This window comes from Leptonychotes weddellii, chromosome 3 (assembly GCF_054177405.1).
Source record: "Leptonychotes weddellii isolate Sample4059 chromosome 3, ASM5417740v2, whole genome shotgun sequence".
Classification (NCBI taxonomy): Eukaryota; Metazoa; Chordata; class Mammalia; order Carnivora; family Phocidae; genus Leptonychotes; species Leptonychotes weddellii.
In genome coordinates this window covers 115,219,496-115,238,728 of record NC_138371.1, presented here as the reverse complement: position 1 = coordinate 115,238,728, position 19,233 = coordinate 115,219,496, and the positions used below count along the sequence as shown (strand labels likewise).

At 35.1% G+C, this 19,233-nt stretch overlaps 1 protein-coding gene across 1 annotated transcript in view; it reads right to left on the bottom strand.

Moving 5' to 3' along the window:
* The window catches only part of NBEA (neurobeachin), a 609,173-nt gene that overhangs the window by 68,213 nt on the left and 521,727 nt on the right, over positions 1-19,233 (bottom strand). Inside the window, exons 40-41 of the mRNA XM_081815498.1 lie at positions 14,798-14,938; positions 4,978-5,097 (exon numbers count right to left, since the gene is read on the bottom strand). Coding sequence (XP_081671624.1) covers positions 4,978-5,097; positions 14,798-14,938 — 261 coding nt within the window. The remainder of the gene's footprint in view (positions 1-4,977; positions 5,098-14,797; positions 14,939-19,233) is intronic.

Below are 19,233 nucleotides of genomic sequence, written 5' to 3'. Positions count from 1 at the left end.
GAGATACTAGATTTTGGTCCTGATACAATAATGTGGCTAACAAGTTGAGTATATTTTGCAGGAGGAGGAATGTGAATTGTGACCAGAGAAAGGACTTTAGTAGACTATTTCCAGACAGGGCCACCAACACCCCTCTAACCTCCATGTCCTCTTGAAATGTGACCTTGCTGCTCAGCTCACCAGGAGGTAGAGTTCATTTCTCTCCTTCCTTAACTTGGGCTGGCCCTGTGACTTGTTTTGACCAACAGAATGCTGTGGGGGTAACACTATGTGACTTTCAAGCTTAGGCATTAAGTAGCCTTGCAGATCCCTCCCCCCCTTTTTTTTGTTTAAATCCTCTTGCTAGCAAGCCACCATGAAAGAAAGTGTGATTTTCTTAGGAAGACTATATAGAGAAAGAGAGGACCAGCCAGGCCCTAGCAGTTCTAGTCATCTTTGCTGAGGCAACACATAAGTGAGTGAGGTCACGTCGAATCCTCCAGACGCACACAGGCCACCCCAGTTGACTCCAGGTGGATCAGAGACAAGCTGTACCTGATGAACCCTACTCTTATTGCAGAACTCTAGGGAAATAAGTGGCCGTGTTTTTTTTTTTAAGCCACTAAAGTTTGGGGTGGTTTGTTACACAGCAATAAATGACTAAAGTAACACTTGATTGATCAATGATTCGAAACTAGTCCAAGTGGCTGGATAGGATTATACAGTCATGCAGAAGAATGAAAGCAGCACGCCAATCAATGAAAAGGCAGTACAAATAACTAAACAGACCTCAGTGCTAATTCTGGCTTCCTCCTTATCTATGGTGTGAACTTAGGCAGGCCACTTAATATCCGCGGATCTCCTTTACAAAACAAGAATAAGGATAGCTATCTCACAGGGCTGTTCTGAAGACTATCAAATAAATGACAAAAAAGCAGTTTAAAAACTATTGAGAACCATTCAGAAAGCATGCATGCTACTCTGGTAACTGGTAAGTGTGCTCCTTCAGAGCACTTTGGGTACCAACTTGCCTACTTCACATAAGAGCTATCCTGCTTACTCTCTTCCCATTGATTTCTGTTAATCAGCTTCTCTTTAAGAGTCCAACTAGCTTAAGATTTCCTAAATGAAAAACAGTGCGGAAAGACACCAAATACTATCAAAGAAATGGCAAGATGAATATTATAACAGGCATTTTGTGTCTGTAAATGTGATTTCTGGTTTATTTTAACAGCTATACTAAAACCCCATGGTACAGTTAATAGTGTTACATGCGTTCTGTCAATAATAAGAAAATACCCTCAAACACAATTTCTAATTTACAAGCTTATGACAAGTTCAAGCTGCTGAGAAATTGGACGTGAAAGTATGTCTTAGAATGACAGAAGACCACTATTAACACTATCATAATTGTATACCTATTGCATCAAATCTGACATTTCAGTTTAATATATTTTGCTGAGAGAGCATACCATTTTATGGCTTCCTAGTGAAATCAAATCCAACCCAGACGTTTTCACTTCTCTAATATAATTCACTGCAAGGTTTTAAGGCTGCCATCTCTTTTCTTCCTTTTTTTCAAAAGATTGATGCCCTGGCATTCGTTAATTCCACAAGAGCTCATAATGGGTCAATGAGTCAGTGGCGAGCACCTCCATTAACTGCATTAATTTACACTATGTCACCTTAATGACATTTTGTCACAGCTACCTTTCCTGACATCTACATAGCTATTCAAAAGTAATATAACAACTTTTGAAGGCATTAAGGAATCGTAGTGTAAGAACTCCAGTACGCTGAATGTCGTTGTTACCAAGACTACACTAGAGAAGAGAAATAAAAAATAAAATAAAAATAAAGTAAAAACTAACAAGTCTGACTTAACTCAGGGGACCTGGCTCCTGAAAGGTCACTTCACCAACACTCCATCGCTGCCCAGCTTGTATGCATTACCACAGGAAGAGACTGATGTTAATAAAGCAAGACAGAATGAAACCAACTACTCCATTCTAGTTCTTTCTTATATGATTATCTAAGCTAGGAGATATTGCTAGACATACTTTTATTCACAAATGGAAACGCATTTCCTTAAAACTATATCCAATGCTTTATTTAACAGGGATATTTCTTAGGGATAAGAAATCAAAAGCTTAGGTTTTAACACACAGTTAGCAAAACTATTATTACTCTTGGTAACATATTCTTCCCTGCTAAATCAAGTATTATTTCAGAGGGAAAAAAATATCATGTGTTTTAATCAATATATTTAAATGCGGAATTTAGAAAGTCTGAAGTTACTACCAGTATTACCAGAAAAACCTAACATTTCCTTAATGAGAACCCTCAAATTCTGATGCCATACATGGAAAGATTGATACATTTGGACAAACAGACACACATACACACACACTCGAAATAGAGGAAAACAGAAAGACTGAGAACCCAAGATCTTTTTCAAATCAGTAAGAAAAAGATATTTAACCCAACTGAAAAATGGGAAAAGATATGAGTAAGTTTAAGGGTCAAATATTGAAATACAAAACATGAAAATGCTCAACTTCACTCACAATTAATGACATGCAAGCCCAAACAAACTTTCACTCACCAGATTAGCAAAAATTACACTGTTTATTATAATAGTAATGGGGGGGCGTGGGGAAGGAGGCATCTTCACACACTGCTCTAGGGAGTGAATTACCATCTTCGGGAATAATGGTTTGGCAGTATCTTTCAAAATTAAAAATGTATATAGCCACTTAGCCATTAATAGAAATTATCCTTTACACGTATACGCAAAGTTCATCAAGATCACTGTGCAAGGGTGTTTACTGCAGCCTTGTGTTGAATAGTAACAATCAGAGAGAAAGACAAACTACCCATAAATAGGAGATTGTCTACATAAATTATTGTGTATGTGTGCAGTGTGCAGCCTTGAAAAAGAAAGGGTCTACATGGGAAGATATTCAAGATAGAGTATCATAAAATATGAAAGAGAACTGACAATGCAAAAAATCTGTGCAATGTCAAGCTGGGGAAATGAGCTTCTTATGAACTAATTAAGTCCGGGGGTGGGGGAATAGGTCCTGTTTGTATTCAGCACAGCTGCTTGAGGATAAAAAACAAAAAACCTCCCCAGTTAGCGACAGCCACATTGGTCTTTGTCCTTGATGATGTGACCCCCAAGAACCAAAGGAACACAACTGGTAACAAAATGTAAGCATTTCTTGAAAGTTCCAGAACAGGAAAACTCTGGGAGAAATCCTAGCAGTTGTAGAGGGAAAAGCCTGATACAAACATTGGTCATCAGAGACTGACCTGTAACTTGGTGAGATATTTTTGGTGATGAGAAGCATCAATAAAGTTCTCAGGATAGAAAGTAAAGTGTAACACCATATCTACTTATGTATATTAGAATGATTAAGTTTGATCTGTGTGTGTGTTTGTGAGGGTAGGTCTTTGAATTAAGCTGAAAAGCCCATTTTCTTTTTTGTGACGATGTCTAATAAGAGTGAGCAGGCATTTTCACTTGAAATAATTTGATACAATGTGGATACCGCTCTGAATTAAGATATGAATAACCTTAAATATGACAGGAAGCCTTAAAATATAGATAATAATATTTAATTCAAACATAAAATATTTATTGAGTGCTTTTTATGAACACTAGGCTAATTCTAGAAGCCTCTGGACTCCTCATTTTCTGGGTAAATTCTGAGAATGTTACAAAATAAGAAACAGATTCTCTCCCTGATTTCATCGGTAGGGAGTTAGTTTAAATGATGACTCATGGATACTTTAGAGTTTAATTCCTCAGTGAAGTTATAAGGCTGCTAGAAGAAAAGTGTATGCCTTAAGAGTTTAGTATAGTAAGGATGCATGTTAAATTATCTTATTTCCAAATATGAATATGTTATATGCACAAATTAACATTTATTTATGCAAACTTTGATAGTAACGAACAAAATACATGGAGAAGCTACACACTACTTGGATCCATTTTGTTTGTTTTCTGCTTTCAAAAAGAACCGAACAAAGTTATATTCATCCAGTTTTCTTACACTTCAGTAACACTGTAATTGCCTTTAAAAATGTTTGCAATAGATAAACATAAATATGAAAATGATAATTTTGACTTTAATTCACTGCCTTTTGTTGGATTAAGACCCTAAATGGAATAATTCCATAATATTTTTGTATTTAACAATATGAGTGGCAGTGATGGGGGAAAAACTGCCTTGAAGAAAGAGGCCTTAGAAAGAAACACATGTACCTACGCAGTAACCCGATCAAATCTCATTATCAGAGAAAAAATTGAGAAAAATGAGAGAACAAATGTATGTTATTGCTTTGAATACAACCTTTTTTTGAGAGACAAAAGCCCATATAAATGAATAACAAATATTTGTATTTAACAATAGTTAAATCGTACCAACTGTAAAATTACTCTGCTCTCTGGCTGTTTCTGGGTATTGTGTGTGTGTTGGTTTAATCTAATGTGTATTGTTGCATAGGATCCCCAGGCACAGTCAAGTAAAAGCTAAGGCTGTACAGAAAAGCCTACATTTTAAATGGGTCTTGTCATTAATGCTTTATTAATTGCCCCAGGCTACGTAAACCCAAAGCTGGGCAAGCTATAACAATATGACACATTAAGGTCAAATCCAATTCCTGCTGTGTTTTATGGAATGGGCCAAATATTGAGTTAACAGCAGGAAAGGCAATTTATGGCCTTTTTTTTCCATCTCGAGATTATTCGATCTAAATTAGATAGGAATTTTTTGAAATTACAAAAACACCTTAACTGAATAATATAAATGAATTCTGAATCCTTTTCTGTGATGCTCAAAATTATTTCCTCTAGTTTCCTTTTAGGTTAGATGTACCCCATGATTTTAACATACCACGGAACAAAACTGTCTTATACAACCAATTAAAAAAAAAATCAAGATTTCAGCGTATTTTGAAATTAAATTACTATCAACAAATAAAAGAACCTACCTTTACATCAGAAGTATCTCTCTGACTAGTTCTCCAAGATCTTGCAACCGACGAGAAGGTTCGATCTGGATGGTCAAACTTTCCATCATTGGCATTGAGGAAGAAGGTTGTGAAAGGTTCCTAAGCAAAAAGAGGAAGAAGAATCAGGAATTTGACCCTCCTGAAGGCAGCTGCCTTGTTCCTTTGAAACCCTCCTGAGGTAGAAACAGTGAGGAGTCAGGAGGTGCCTAACGGGGCCTGACTGGACTGCTGAGGCACTGTCACCCTGCAACCTTGGCAGGTCATTTTGCTTCTTGGGCTTTAGTCTTCTGATACATAAGATGATGGAGTTCTGGTGCTCTATGATTTAATGATGAATGATTTTGCATTATTATCAGTTCGTAACTCAGATGTTCTTTCTCCTAACTAAGGCCACACATAATAACACTGCCATAAGAAAACCACTCGGGCACTGTTCACTGCACTGTGGAATTGGGTAGGGAATGGCCATCTTAGATTACCTATGAAGGTCTATTAAAATACTTGTACCATATACGGTCTGATGATCTTTTTAAAATGCAAAGTTCTGCTTAAAATCTTTCAGTAGCTCTTCAGAGCTCTTTGGAGAAAGTCTAAATTACTCAATTTGTCTTAAAAGATCCCGAATGATCTGGAAACTTACCCGTCACCTTCCCTTCTTCACATTCTAAGGTCATGCCACGCGGCTTTCACTTCCTGTCATTTGCAGGGGATGTTCCCTCTGCCTGGTACCAATTTATCCCTTCCCCTCACCATCCTTACTTGGCCAAGTTCTTTCTATCCCTTATGTCACAGCCGAGATGTCACTTTTCTCCTGAAAGATTTTTCTTGATTTGCCAAGCTCTCCAGTATGTTCAAATACAACCTATATTTTCTAAATACGTCACTGAAACACTTGTCACACTGTTTTGTAAGTGATTTGTAACTTGTCTATCTCTCCCCAACCCCAACCCCATAGAAACAGATTCCATCATCTATCATGTTCACTGTTTTATCTCCAACACTTAGAATAATACCTGGTACACAGAAGTTGCTCCATGTATAATTTGGCAAAGAAATCAATGAAATACTGTGCAAATGCGACTAGATACACTACAGTCCTTTCAGTATTCTGTCACTGTCACCTCGCAGAAATACAGTATTTGCCATCCACTACATGTTCCCATAGCAGGAAACCTGAGAATGACTATCACATGGTCCTAATGTGTTTAATTTTAATGCTTTTTGTATACTTTTTATTGGGAGAGAGGCATTATTTCTGATGTCATTAAATTCACTTCTGAATGACATTCATTCTTACCAAGGATTTCTTTCTTAACTACAAGTATAACACGGATGAATATCTATTTCTTTTTCCATGGTTTTAATTCTCTCTTAAGTCTAGGATGAATGACATGTCACCTCTAGGTTCAATAACGCTAAGAAATTGACACGACGTTTTCCTGAACAGTTATTTTTCTTTAATATATAATCCCTATTAATTCTTTTATATCTATAAAACATTATGGGGCCCCTTTGAACTTTTCTTGTTGTCATTGGTTGTAAGGGCCAGCTGTTGGGCAACAGCTACAACCATTCATCTTCCTCAGTCTCTTCCTGAAATTTAGTGTGGCTGGATGTCATCAATGTTATGAGTTTGTAACAGATCCACCGATTTTTCATGATCAGTATTGGATGACAGTAAAGTATGATTAAAAGATAGGAAGAAGAATGATATAACAATACATAGAGAAGGGCTGTATTATTGATTCACCTGAAAATCAGATCTGCATCCAGGAAGCCCATATTGCTGTTTAAGATTTTAAGTGATATGAAAGACAGACAGATGTCACCAAAATTAAGTTAGGAAGAAAAATTTTACGAGATGTCCTTCACTAGTTAATTTGCTTTGCAGATTTTTAGCTCACTAATGAACATTAGGTAATTAATGCGGCATATCCTATCACTGAGTTAGTGCAATTGGGGATAAAAACAATTCTAGAAGTAGCAAATGACAAACTGAATGAAATATGACAGATGTAAGTTGGAGTCTTGGTGGAACAAACCACTGACTTCTTTTAGGCAAGTTATTTAACCTTAAGTAGCTGTGTTAAGTAACCGCTTCAGGTCCTTCATCTATGTTAATTGGGAAGGACAACACCTCAGGGATAATTACGGGAATTAAATACAATTAAATAATATTGAGAAAGCTTGAAGTGTCTCACCTGACACAGTTATAAAAATGACTACAGCTTTATGCAGTGTGTCAAGTCTTCATTGCTGGGCTGGGCTTCATGTGAAGCCAGACTGACAACCTGACCAGACTCTTACTGCCTTGGGTCTCATCCATCTCTGTATCCCTAGCACCAAGTACCATGCTTGGCTCACAGTCAGTGTTTAATAAATGTTTCCTGAATGTACCTAAACATACAGGTACTGTTGGGAGATTAGGTGTGGCTGGGTAAGAGTAAGATAGTTTTTGTCAGTTCTTAACTACTCATTTGACCAAAAAGTTGTAACTTCAGAATCCACTTCTTCATTGCTCTAGGATGCCGATGTCAGGTGTTTTTTTTTTTTTTTTTCCTTTTTCTTTTTTTCTCTCTCTCTCTGCAAGTCATAGGCAGAGATTAATTTAGAAGGATCGCACTTGTCTCTATGATTTTTTACCTATTACACAGATGTGAGTGAAGCCCCATTTATACATCAAAGCCTTACTTTTTTTTTTATCATCAGCCACTAAAAGCTGATCTATCTCTATCCTGACCTAAATTATAAAATCCTTCCTGGTTTTCAAACATTAACAAAGACATGCCAAAAATAGCACAGATGGGCACAGTAAAAAGAAATCTGAAATTAAAGAATTGCTTTTATTTCTGGTCATGAAGTTTATGAAACTGGTGGCACCCAAAAGCAGAGAATACGGAAGAATTCCACATTTCACAGTTTTAAGAAGTTTTTAAAAAGATCTGATTAACAACTGTTTTAAGGTCACATACTACATTACGGACATATATTCTCATTATTCCTGAAGGCCTCCAGCTGCGACAGTGGTAGAGAACGAATAGAAATTGATAACCTATTTGTTTCTAAGTGAGTATTGATCTTTCAAGCTCTGATTACCGTGGAGATTACCTTTTTCCATGTGTTTCCTTATTAACTTCAAGGCACAGTGGAAGGCTTTTCTTTTTTCATTTGACTCATGCCCGACTAACAGAGAGGACTGTTACATTAAGCTTAAAAAACTTTTGTATTTTTTTACTTAACATATGCTGCCTGAACCATTTTCTATGTGTACGTTACCATATTAGATAATTTGTCATCCTATTAGAAAAACTTTCGGTTCGGAAGATGTACAAATGAAAACATATTAAGCAGAAATTTCAGAAATTAAAATGTGGGCATTTGTTGGATTTTACGTGCTTCCTGTTAGATCCTACAATATGAATGGCTGATGGCAGACCTCCTTCTCCTAATTACATCTACCCTAAGGTCACTTTGTATCTTCCAACCCTGTCTTAGTACTAGAAAACCAAACTAACCAGGCCCGCACTGGGTAGTTGTACCTGTCCTACTGAATTCTATCACAACCCTTATCCCCTACGAGGACACTAACAACTTTTCCTGCCTTTCAATGACTACAGACCAGTTAACTCCATCCTGGGCAATCTAACCTCCTTCCCCTGCCCCTCTTCTCTTCACTCAACCCCTTTTGTCTTCTGTCTTCTATGATAGTTGCTCAGTAATATCATAAGAATCTTTTCTTAAGTCCCTCTCTGCTGTACTTTTCTTCTTTGCCTTCTTTTCATTTGAAACAAACCCCATTTGTGGGGAATAGGCAGTGCTTGGAACATAACTCTATCAAAGAAAAGATGTGTATCTTGAAGTGAGATGAAGCATAATAAAGATCAAAGGGAAGGGAACAAAGACAACTGGGCACCTGTTCTGTGCTCCGCACTGTATTACTGAAATCAGTAACTCCATCCTTGTGATTATCCTTCAGAGTAGGTATAATTATTCCTGTTTCACATCTGAGAAAATTCAGGGTCACATTCTAGGACATGGAGGAGCCATTATTTGTATTGTGCATTATCTAACTCCAGAAGTTTGTTTTCTCCCATTCCTTTTGAAGGAATCCAGAAGTATCTTTTAGAATCTTCAAAAAGTCCTTTTAATTAACCTATATACCTATTATAAACCAGGCTTTTGGTTAAAAATTCCTTACCTGTATGGAGATTCTTCAAAAAATTAAGAAAAAAATTACCATATAACCCAGCTCTTCCATTTCTGGGTATTTATCCAAAGAACACAAAAAGACTAATTTGAAAAGATACATGTACCCCTATGTTCATTGTAGCATTATTTACAATAACCAAGATATGGAAACAACTTAAGTGTCCACTGATAGATGAATGGATAAAGACGTTGTGGAGAATTTATACAGAGGACTACTACTTGGCTATAAAAAGGAATGAAATCTTGCCATTTGTAATAGTACGGCTGGAACTTGAGTGTATTATATGCTCAGCAAAATAAATCAGATAAAGACAGATATTGTATGATTTCACTCATGTGGAATCTAAAAAAAAAAAACCCACACAAATAAACAAACAAAATAAAACAAAACAAATTCGTAGATACAAAGAATAGACTAGTGGTTACCAGAGGAGAAGGGGTTTGGACAGTGGGTGAAGTGGATGAAGAGGGCAACTGTATGGTGATGAATGGTAACCAGACTTGGGGTGGTGATCACTTTGTAATGAATACAGATGTCAAATTATAAAGCTGTATACCTGAAGCTTATATAATAATAGAAAAATAATGAAAAAACAAAATTCCTCATCTTCCTCTAAGTAAATCTGCATTGCCCCTTAAGCATCAGTATTCAAGATAAACATGACAACACTATTTTATTCAGTAGCATTATCTTGGGGCTTTAATTACAATACCTGTAAAAGTGTCTCTACTATTTTTTCCACTACAAATACATACTTTTAAAGATACAGGCTCTTGGGTAGGCTTTCCAAAAAACCCATAATTTATTTTTAAAAGTCCCAAATTCCAAATAACTGATTTATAAATGAACTTTTGTTGCATGACCTATTTAACTTCCTTAAAGATTATGATTAAATGTTTGACAAACGAGTTTTGAATAGTTAGGTGGAATATAGTGAATTTAGAGGGTGGATATGTCGCTGAGGGATGTAAAGGTCAGAGGGTAAGATTTAATTACTTCTGTGTGTATGTTATATGCTATATGTTCAAGGTAAGATTTAAAGTAAAAACATTCCAAGTAAAATGTGCCTTTTATACGAGTTAATATCCGAAGAAACTCCAAACTCCACTCTAATAGTTCATTCATCATTTGCCCAATGGCAGCTATCAAGGAACCAGTTTTTTCAGGGTCTTGTAATTCAGACAAGTGATTTCACTGGTAGTTTGTCTAAAATAATATTTTTAATTTAAAGAAATGAGGTATGAAGTTGATTAGCATTTTAAAGCAGTTATCATCATTGTTATACTACGCATATTAACTGAAACTAATAATGAGTTTAATGACTTTGGGTCCAAAAGACTTGAAAGGTAAAGGGCAAATACTCTGTATTTTGTTTTTATGAACAAATTCTTAGTGACATGAATTTTAATGCATTTTCTACTTCATAAACTCCATGGGATGGGAGGGAGGAAATCACAATTCCCTGGACCATTACGTTAGACACTTGGTAAGCTATTAGACCAGGATACTTCTATTTATAACAGCACGGCATAAGATGTGTTGGCTAAATGAGTCCCCATAAAAGCAATCCTGTAGATCTGTTCTGTCCAATACAGTAGCCATTTGCCACATGTGACTATGGAGTACCTGAGGTATGGCTCCTTCACAATGAACGTGCTGTAAATATAAAAATACATTCTGGATTTCAAAGACTTAGAAACAAAAATGAGTAGAATATATCTTCAAAATTTTTTATATTGGTTATGTGTTGAAAGCATAACATTTGAATATACTGGGTTAACAAATGTGTTTATTAAAGTTAATTCCACCTGTTTCTTTTTACTCTTAAATGTGGCTACTAGGAATTTTAAATTACGTAAGTGGCTTGCATTATATTTCTATTGTACAGCACGGTTATAGATAATACTGAAAGAGGATTTATAGAATAAATATGCACAGAATTTCTGCCATACTCTTGTACAGATTCAAATTTGTACTCCATTTCACTGGAATAATAAATCAACTTAAGGATGAATTATGATTTATGATTTGAGAAAGTATTTAGCTTTATTAGGGATACAAGGGTCTTAAGTTAAATCAAGCTGTTGATAGCAAGTTTTTTTTTTTTTTACAGATTTATTTATTTATTTTTGAGAGAGTGTGCATGTGCAACGTGCATGTGCAAGTGGGGGGAGGGGCAGTGGGAGAGGGAGAGAGAATCCTCAAGCAGACTGCCTGCTGAGCAAGGAGCCTGAGACGAGGCTCAAATCCAGGACACCAAGATCATGACCTGAGCCAAAACTAAGATTCAGATGCTTAACTGACTGAGCTACCCACGTGCCCTAATAGCAAGTATTTTTATGGACTCACATAAATAAGTCATAAATCTGACTTCAGACGAATTTGATTACACATAACTATTGAATACCAATTTATATATTTTAAAATACTATCTCATATATCTCTCAATTAATTCTCAAACAATCCAGTTTTATGATAATGTTCTTTCTGAAATGATTTTTTTTTTTTAATCACCAATAGAAGAGGTGTTTTCCTCTCCCCATGGCAGTGGCTCACTACAGCAATGATTGTCCTTGATGGAACCCAAGGTGATGTGAAAAGGCCTCCCAGGATGAATATCTCTGGCTTCAATGCTTTCTAAAAATTTCCTTCTGTAACAGTTTTGGAAGTCCCTTTGAGCGTGAACTCTATGAAGCCAGATAGACCGTGCTGCTTAGGAAGTAAATCTCAAGGGCCGCTTAATCCTGGGTGCGTCTTTTCTTGTCCTGTAAAGTGAATTCTGGGCAGCAAACATAACTTGAACTTTACTGACATGCTATTTCTCTAGGTTTTTTTTTTTTTTTTAACCCCCTTTGCTAATTTTGTTGTTATAACACTTATAACATGCACAGCGAATCAGTCATTTCCCATTGGTGGTGGTAATGACCGAGAATTTGGTTTTATGATCTCACCATTTGGTGATCAGATAATTTATTAGTCTTTTTGTTTTCTTGTCTGCCTATTTGTGAGCCCAAATCAAATAAGAACATATTTTATGTCCATTGTAAAGGACACCAGCTCCTTGAGATCTTGAATGGTAATTTTTTGTGTTTCTGTGTTTTGTTTTGACCTGTGGCTGATACTATAGGATAGAAGCTATAAGTTCTCAATATACCTGTGTGTCTGTAATTCAGAAAAGCCTTTAACTCCTGTGTGAGTGTGAAGTATTTTCCTACATCTGGAGAGTATTAAAAAATTATTACAACCCATAAACTAAAGTGCTCTGTTCTGGTTGGTTTATAGGGGTAACTGGGCACCTACTTAAATCTTATATGCTTCAAAAATTAACAGAAAATAAATAGAAATTCTCAGTCTTTAAAAGTGCTAGAGTTAAAAAAATTTCTTAAGAAACATTAGCTCAGAAACATTTTTATAAAAGAATCCAGGTTCATGTAATTAAGGTGAATCTTTGGACAAATCAGACTAGTAACTTCGGTCTAAAAAAGAAAGTTTTATGTATTTTCCTTTAGTTTATAATTACAGAGTTTATTTTTTAAATAAGATTTGGGTTTATTTTCTCATAGGCTAGTTAAATCTAAACTTTTTAAAACTACTTATACTGCTTTAAGATTATAAAAATATAAAATCTCTGTTCAGTTAAACTGAATCATAACTCTGACAAATCTTTTATTGTAATAACAGTAATTGTTTGTAGCATATTACTTATCAGCGATTTACAAGTTACTTAAAAGATACTCATACTGTATTTGTTATAAGTTCAATTTGTCCCCATAAGAGAGAGAATGTTTGAGAAGGACCTCCAAACTAAAGCTGTCATTTAGGTAGAGGAAAAAAAATCTTTGAAAATATAAGATGTGGTCCCACGTACACACATTTTCATGTCCTCTACTTTACCAATGTGTTTCTGAGGCCAGTCAGCCTCATGAAACAGAGTGGTCTAAGGTATATTTTGGTAAGGGGAGAAGACATTACTGATGGTATTGAATTACAGATTTGGTTTAACATTCTTCAGTTGCTTATAGAAAAAAAAAATTCAGACCATCTGATTCCAGTAACTGCTCTTAACTAGACTGGATTGAAGAAGGCAAGACTTAAGACTAAAGGCAAGAAGATTTGTTAAGGGCTTCTGCAATAATCAAGATGAGAAATAATGGGAACCTAAACTAAGGAAATTCCAGAGTTAATAGAGCAAGGAGACAGACTGCAGAGATACTTAGTTGGAAGAACCTAGCTGATGTGATGTCTGATTGGATGTAACAGGCTGGTAAAATAGAGAAAATATCTAGATCAGGTAACTGGGTGAGTGATCACACCATTTATTTAGATAGGAAATGCAGGAAGAACCACCACAGGTTTGTGAGGGAGATGAAGAGTTCATTTTTGGAAATGGTGTACATGGTGTTCATGTAGAAATATCCAGTAGGCACTTGGAAATAAAAGCCGGGAGCACAAGAAAAAACTTGCAATGAAGACAGAAGCTGGAAGGCATTAGCTTATCATTGAACGGCCTAGCCCAGATAAAGTATACAGAAAAATCCTGGGGAACACAAACATTGAGAAAAAAAATTCTGAGCATGAGACTGGGTAGGGCAGTTAGGATGATAGGAAGTAAAACAAGAGAGGATATTGTCTGAGGAGTCATGAGAGGGAAGAATTTCTTTTTTTTTTAAGATTTTATTTATTTATTTGAGAGAGAGAAAGAGAGAGACAGAGAGCACAAGCAGGGGGAGAGGGAGAGGGAGAAGCAGGCTCCCCACTGAGCAAGGAGCCCGATGCGGGACTCAATCCCACCCCGGGATCATGACCTGAGCCGAGGGCAGACGCTTAACCTATTGAGCCACCAAAGCACCCCGAGAGGGAAGAATTTCAAGAAGGAGAAAGTGAGCGATGGTGCCAAATGCTTCAGATACATCATGGTAAGAAATGGGAAGTTCTAGCCCCATAACTTGTGACTTCTGCAAAAACAATTCAGTAAAGGGGTGGGTGTGGAACCTAAATCAGCCAGGCTAAAGACTGAATGGGAGGTGATAAAGCAGAGAGAAGCACCGGACATGTGCACTTTAGTGGAGGCTGTGCTTACATGTGACTATGAAGGGAGAGAACTGGAAAGTAACTGCAGTGTTGGTTGGGGCGCAAGGAAGCTTGTGTGTGTGCATATGTGTACACGTATGTGTGTACATATGGATGTGTATATGTATTTGAAAGATCAGAGAGACTTGAATGTGTTAGGAGAAAGAAAAAGAAACAGAAAGAAGCCTTCAAAACATTTAGAAACTGTTCTAAATTCTTCCTGCCCAAGAAGCAAGATTGAGAGGGCCAGGGGAGAGAGCCAGCTTGCAACCATCAGTGAACAAAAGAAACAGTGGACATTATGGATGCACTCCAAGAGTCTGGTTCCTTTTATAACTGGTTTAGGCTTAAGAAGCTCACAATAATCTATCTTCCTAACCCGATTTTGTAAATGAGAAAACTCATTTTAAAAAAAGGATTCAGGTTTTGCTAGAGTTTGAAATCTCGTTTCTATTTCACTGGCCTCTAATCTTTGTTTAAAACAAATAACAAGTATAGTAACTTAATGAAGATACTCACAATTCGAACAAGCCAGGATAAGGTAGATGTTGCTGTTGAGTAATGCGTATTATAATGGTAGGGGGGGCTTTGATCATCTTCCCACGTCTCATAACGCTCTGCGTAAAATACAGCTCTCTTTGGGTTCAAAGCACCGATTGGCTGTTAAGAAGTGAAAAGAAGCATTTCACTTAATACAGTTATATTAAACATTCTATATTATAACTCTTTATGCTGAACGTATTTACCATTAATTCATTTTAACCATAGAACATAAATAATTTTGTATTACATTTTATCAAATTTGATTTTAATATTAATTATGGATCCTTACACTTGCTAAAAATCTCTCAGGAACATGATTTATATATGCGAAGTTTCTGGATTTTACCAAAAGTTTCAGTAAACTGGATTACTAGGAATGATCCAGTTTAAACTGTCAAGGCGAAACCAAGACTTTTAATGTCATTTTCCTTCCTACTTAGTAATAATCGTAATGAACATTTAGCTTGATCACAGGAAATCCAATGAGGAGAAGGTGAAGCAGTTGACCATGTGACAACCATATTAGAGAAAACCTTGTCTTCCTAGAGGGTCACCCACAGTGAGAAAGATAATAATCACCCATATGGAAACCCTGTTGGAATGCTGGTTCCATTCTGTTATTATACAAATGGTGCATACATTTTCTTTATTAAGTGAAACTACAAACCTAAGGCTGATGAAAATAATCCAGACAATTCCGAGTCCCTAGAAAGCATTGTGTAAGGCCACCAAGACCTTTCCTATCATCCCAGTGATGATGTTAGTCCTAGAGTGGAGCACACAGCAAAATGCTCAGGATACAATATACATACTTTTTTTCCCCCAACAAAGCATGTGTTAATTGGATCATTGCCTCAAACTTCTTAGCACACCTAATCATTAAAAGAATTTCTAGCATATAGTCCTTATGATTTCAAATAATAAACTGTTTTAGCTTTAGTTTCTGTCTGATTTTCGTTTATGGGACACGGAGTCCATTCTCATGATTCCTAGTAGCTACATTATTTTGCTTTAGGATGCATACTATTATATATAAATATTTATGGAGAAAACAAAAGATGAATACTAAGTATAATATAGAACTCCTTTATTCAAAATTTAATATTACTAGTTAACTATGAAGTTCCCCCCAGGGCTTAATTTTAACAAGAGAAGTAGTAGAAAATGAGTGTTTCAATGGGACAAGTAATGTTACACAAGAGAGAAAGATTCATTTATAAATTGTTTGGAAGCTTTTTCTTTTGGTTCCATGGGACTAATTCAAATAACACAATGATGTCAGCAGTTAAAAGTCTGTTAGAATTTCCATAAAAAACTCTTATTTGCAAGGCCTCTTATCCTTAATATTATTTGTAAACTATGCTCATTTTTCTTTAACTTAATTATGACTTAACAAAGACTAAACAATTTATTTTTTAAAATTTTTGAAAACTTTGTTTTAATTTAACTATTTAAAAAATGTTTAAGAACTTTGGTTTTAAACATATTTTTAAAATATTCTAAGGCTTACATTTTATTCTGTGTTAAATTTCACTGTTCATCTCTCAAATCTTTTTACACAGATATAAAAAGGCAATGTAATTTCATTAAATGTCACATAGAATATTAGTAATATTTAAAACAAATATATCATTTTTTTTTTTGGTAAATGGGTACTTACTATAGTGGAATGAATGTGAGCTGTTACTGAATTGGAATAGTTTTTCATTTCAGATATTTTATGCTTGTCTAGATGTGCAGACATCTGTTTTTCTACCTCAATATTAAAAGACTATTCTTTCAAAGCATTTAAAATGTTTAATACTTTGTCCTCTCTTGAATAGGCTAACGGATCTTTCACGTGCATAAAACAGCTGCACAATCTGTAAGGATTGACCTTATCTGAGATTTTGTTTGTTCTGCAAGACCACACAAAACATTCTTGAAAAAGGAACAAGGCCCTTCCTCTAATCTTTTCCAGCCTTCTCCCCAACTACTGGAAAAGGGATAAAATAAATATTTGCTCTTTTTATTTTACTCAAGTTTCATCAAAGTCATTGTTTTGGAGTGCCTGACAGAATAATACTTTGTAGGAAACAGGTGCAGAGTATTGGAAGTATGTACGTGCCTCCATTAGTAACTTCTTAAAATGAATTTCCAATTGTGAATTTTTATCGAATGCATTTAGAAATGAATTTTATATAACAAAATGTATATGATCTAGTTTTTACTTACTATTTTTCTATTATTTTGCTCTAGTAATCAGGAAGCAATAAATCATCTGAAGGGAAAATGCTTGAAAATGTCTGGGAAACAAAAATTTCATCACAGATGACATTTTCTTATGGGATCCAAACGTATAATGTCTATTTATCTGCCTATCTGTCTAACTGTCCATCTATCATCTACCTACCTATAATGATCTACTTACCTATGTATAAACTGATATGGTTGTGTTTGTTATCCTTTTAAAATTTGAGCAAATAATGCAACGTCAAAGCCATTTGGATTTAGCAAATGAATAAGGTAGGAAATCTGGTGAAACAGTAAAACTCTACTTAATAAAACGTATAAGCTTATTTTGTAATCTCTTTCCATTTTTATCATAATTACCATAGTAATTATTACCAGTTTCCTTTTCTCTCGAACAGTAGGCTTTTAGAAACAGCCACCTCTATGCTTTTTAAGTGTTTCTACATGAAAAGGTTTAAGTGAAAGTTTAGAACGTGCTATTAGATGTATTATGATTTTGTTCTTGTCGGTTTGTATGCCATAACTTGGCATTGTAACAGATAAGAGAAAATGATGCAGATAACAATGAAAAATTAAAAATAAAATTCCACCTCTGTAGCACTTTATTATTTTTATCATATATATTTTATATATTCATATTATATATTTATTATTTATATATAAATTTATATACATAAATATAAATATTTATATATTTATTATTATAATATTATTATTATCATTTTCTAAAACTGCTATAAAGCCTACATGGCTTGCAAAAGAACTATTTTCAATATAAAACTGGGGGAAAATCATACGTGTAACATTACCACGTCTACATAAAGCAACTGAATTTACTGAAGAACTGGTGTTGAGGATTTTCTCTACTCTATCACTCAATTTCCCCTGTTTGAATATTAAAGAGAGAAATTTGTCTCAGTCTTAAATACCACAAAGAGCTTTGTTTTCCTGAAAAAAAAAAAAAACAAAAAAACAAACACACACCTGTGACTTTATGATATGGAACAAAGATCCTGACAGATACTCATGGAGATTTACTCATGAAAGGCTCTGAGAAATATTATTATAAACAGAATTGGTTAATCTTGTTCACTCCAGTGTTTACTATTGATTTCTTTTTACTAGAACCTCATCTTTCTTTTTTGTTTTCATAATAACTATTAATAAGGCAATAGAACTAGAGCTCTTTGAAAAGTTTTGGTTAGAATCCTTATGGCATGCATTTCTGAGTGTGAACTTTTTCTTTGGTTACATTTTCCTATTTTCTTTCCTTTTCTGTTCTCTTAGCCTTGATTGATCAACACCCTTCTCTTTTATGAAACCTTACAGGTTTTATCAAGTGCATTTTATGGGATAGATGTATAAATTAAATAAGAGAGGTGAAAATGAACAATAAAGATAATTTAAATAAAAAATACTAATTGGGTAAATGGTACTTCAGGAAGCATATGAAGAACTTTAGAGAATGTGAAAGTCTGGGCACACAGCTGGATTGTTTTGAATGAATAAATTAAAAAATAAAAAATAAATGTGGATTGACTTGAGGTGCAGTCAATGCCATTAAAATAGATTATAATTTTTAAGAGTAAAAAAGGTTTTCAAGAGGAATCAGAGGTCCAATTAAAGTAATATTAATAAAACTGAATTCTGGTATTTCAAAAAAAACTTGAAAATGCTCATGTTCATGGTATTAGGATTCTACTTATATATATAAAATATTTTTGAGCTCACTATTGCTAGTGCTCCCTGCTGCAAATGCTAATGGTACTATATATTTATATAAGATATTGTTTTCACATCCATTTTCTAGATTGATTTTCATAAGTCTTGAGGTGGGCAAGACATTCATTCTGAACCTAATTTCATGAGGAGGAAACAGGTACGTGGGTCTCTACTCTTTCCACAACACTGAGATACCATTTCATGGCTAAATAGGAAATTCTGATCTTGATGTCTATAACTGCCTACTTAATTCCTAAACCATCACAGGTCTTCAGAAATGGAATGCACCCTACAGGCCTACAAGTCCAACTCCCTCACATTATAGATGAGGACAATGAAGAAACGTCCCATCAAGATTGCATTAGTCTGAGAAAGACATGTATCATATGATGTCACTGATATGAGGAATTCTTAATCTCAGGAAACAAACTGAAGGTTGCTGGAGTGGTGGGGTTGGG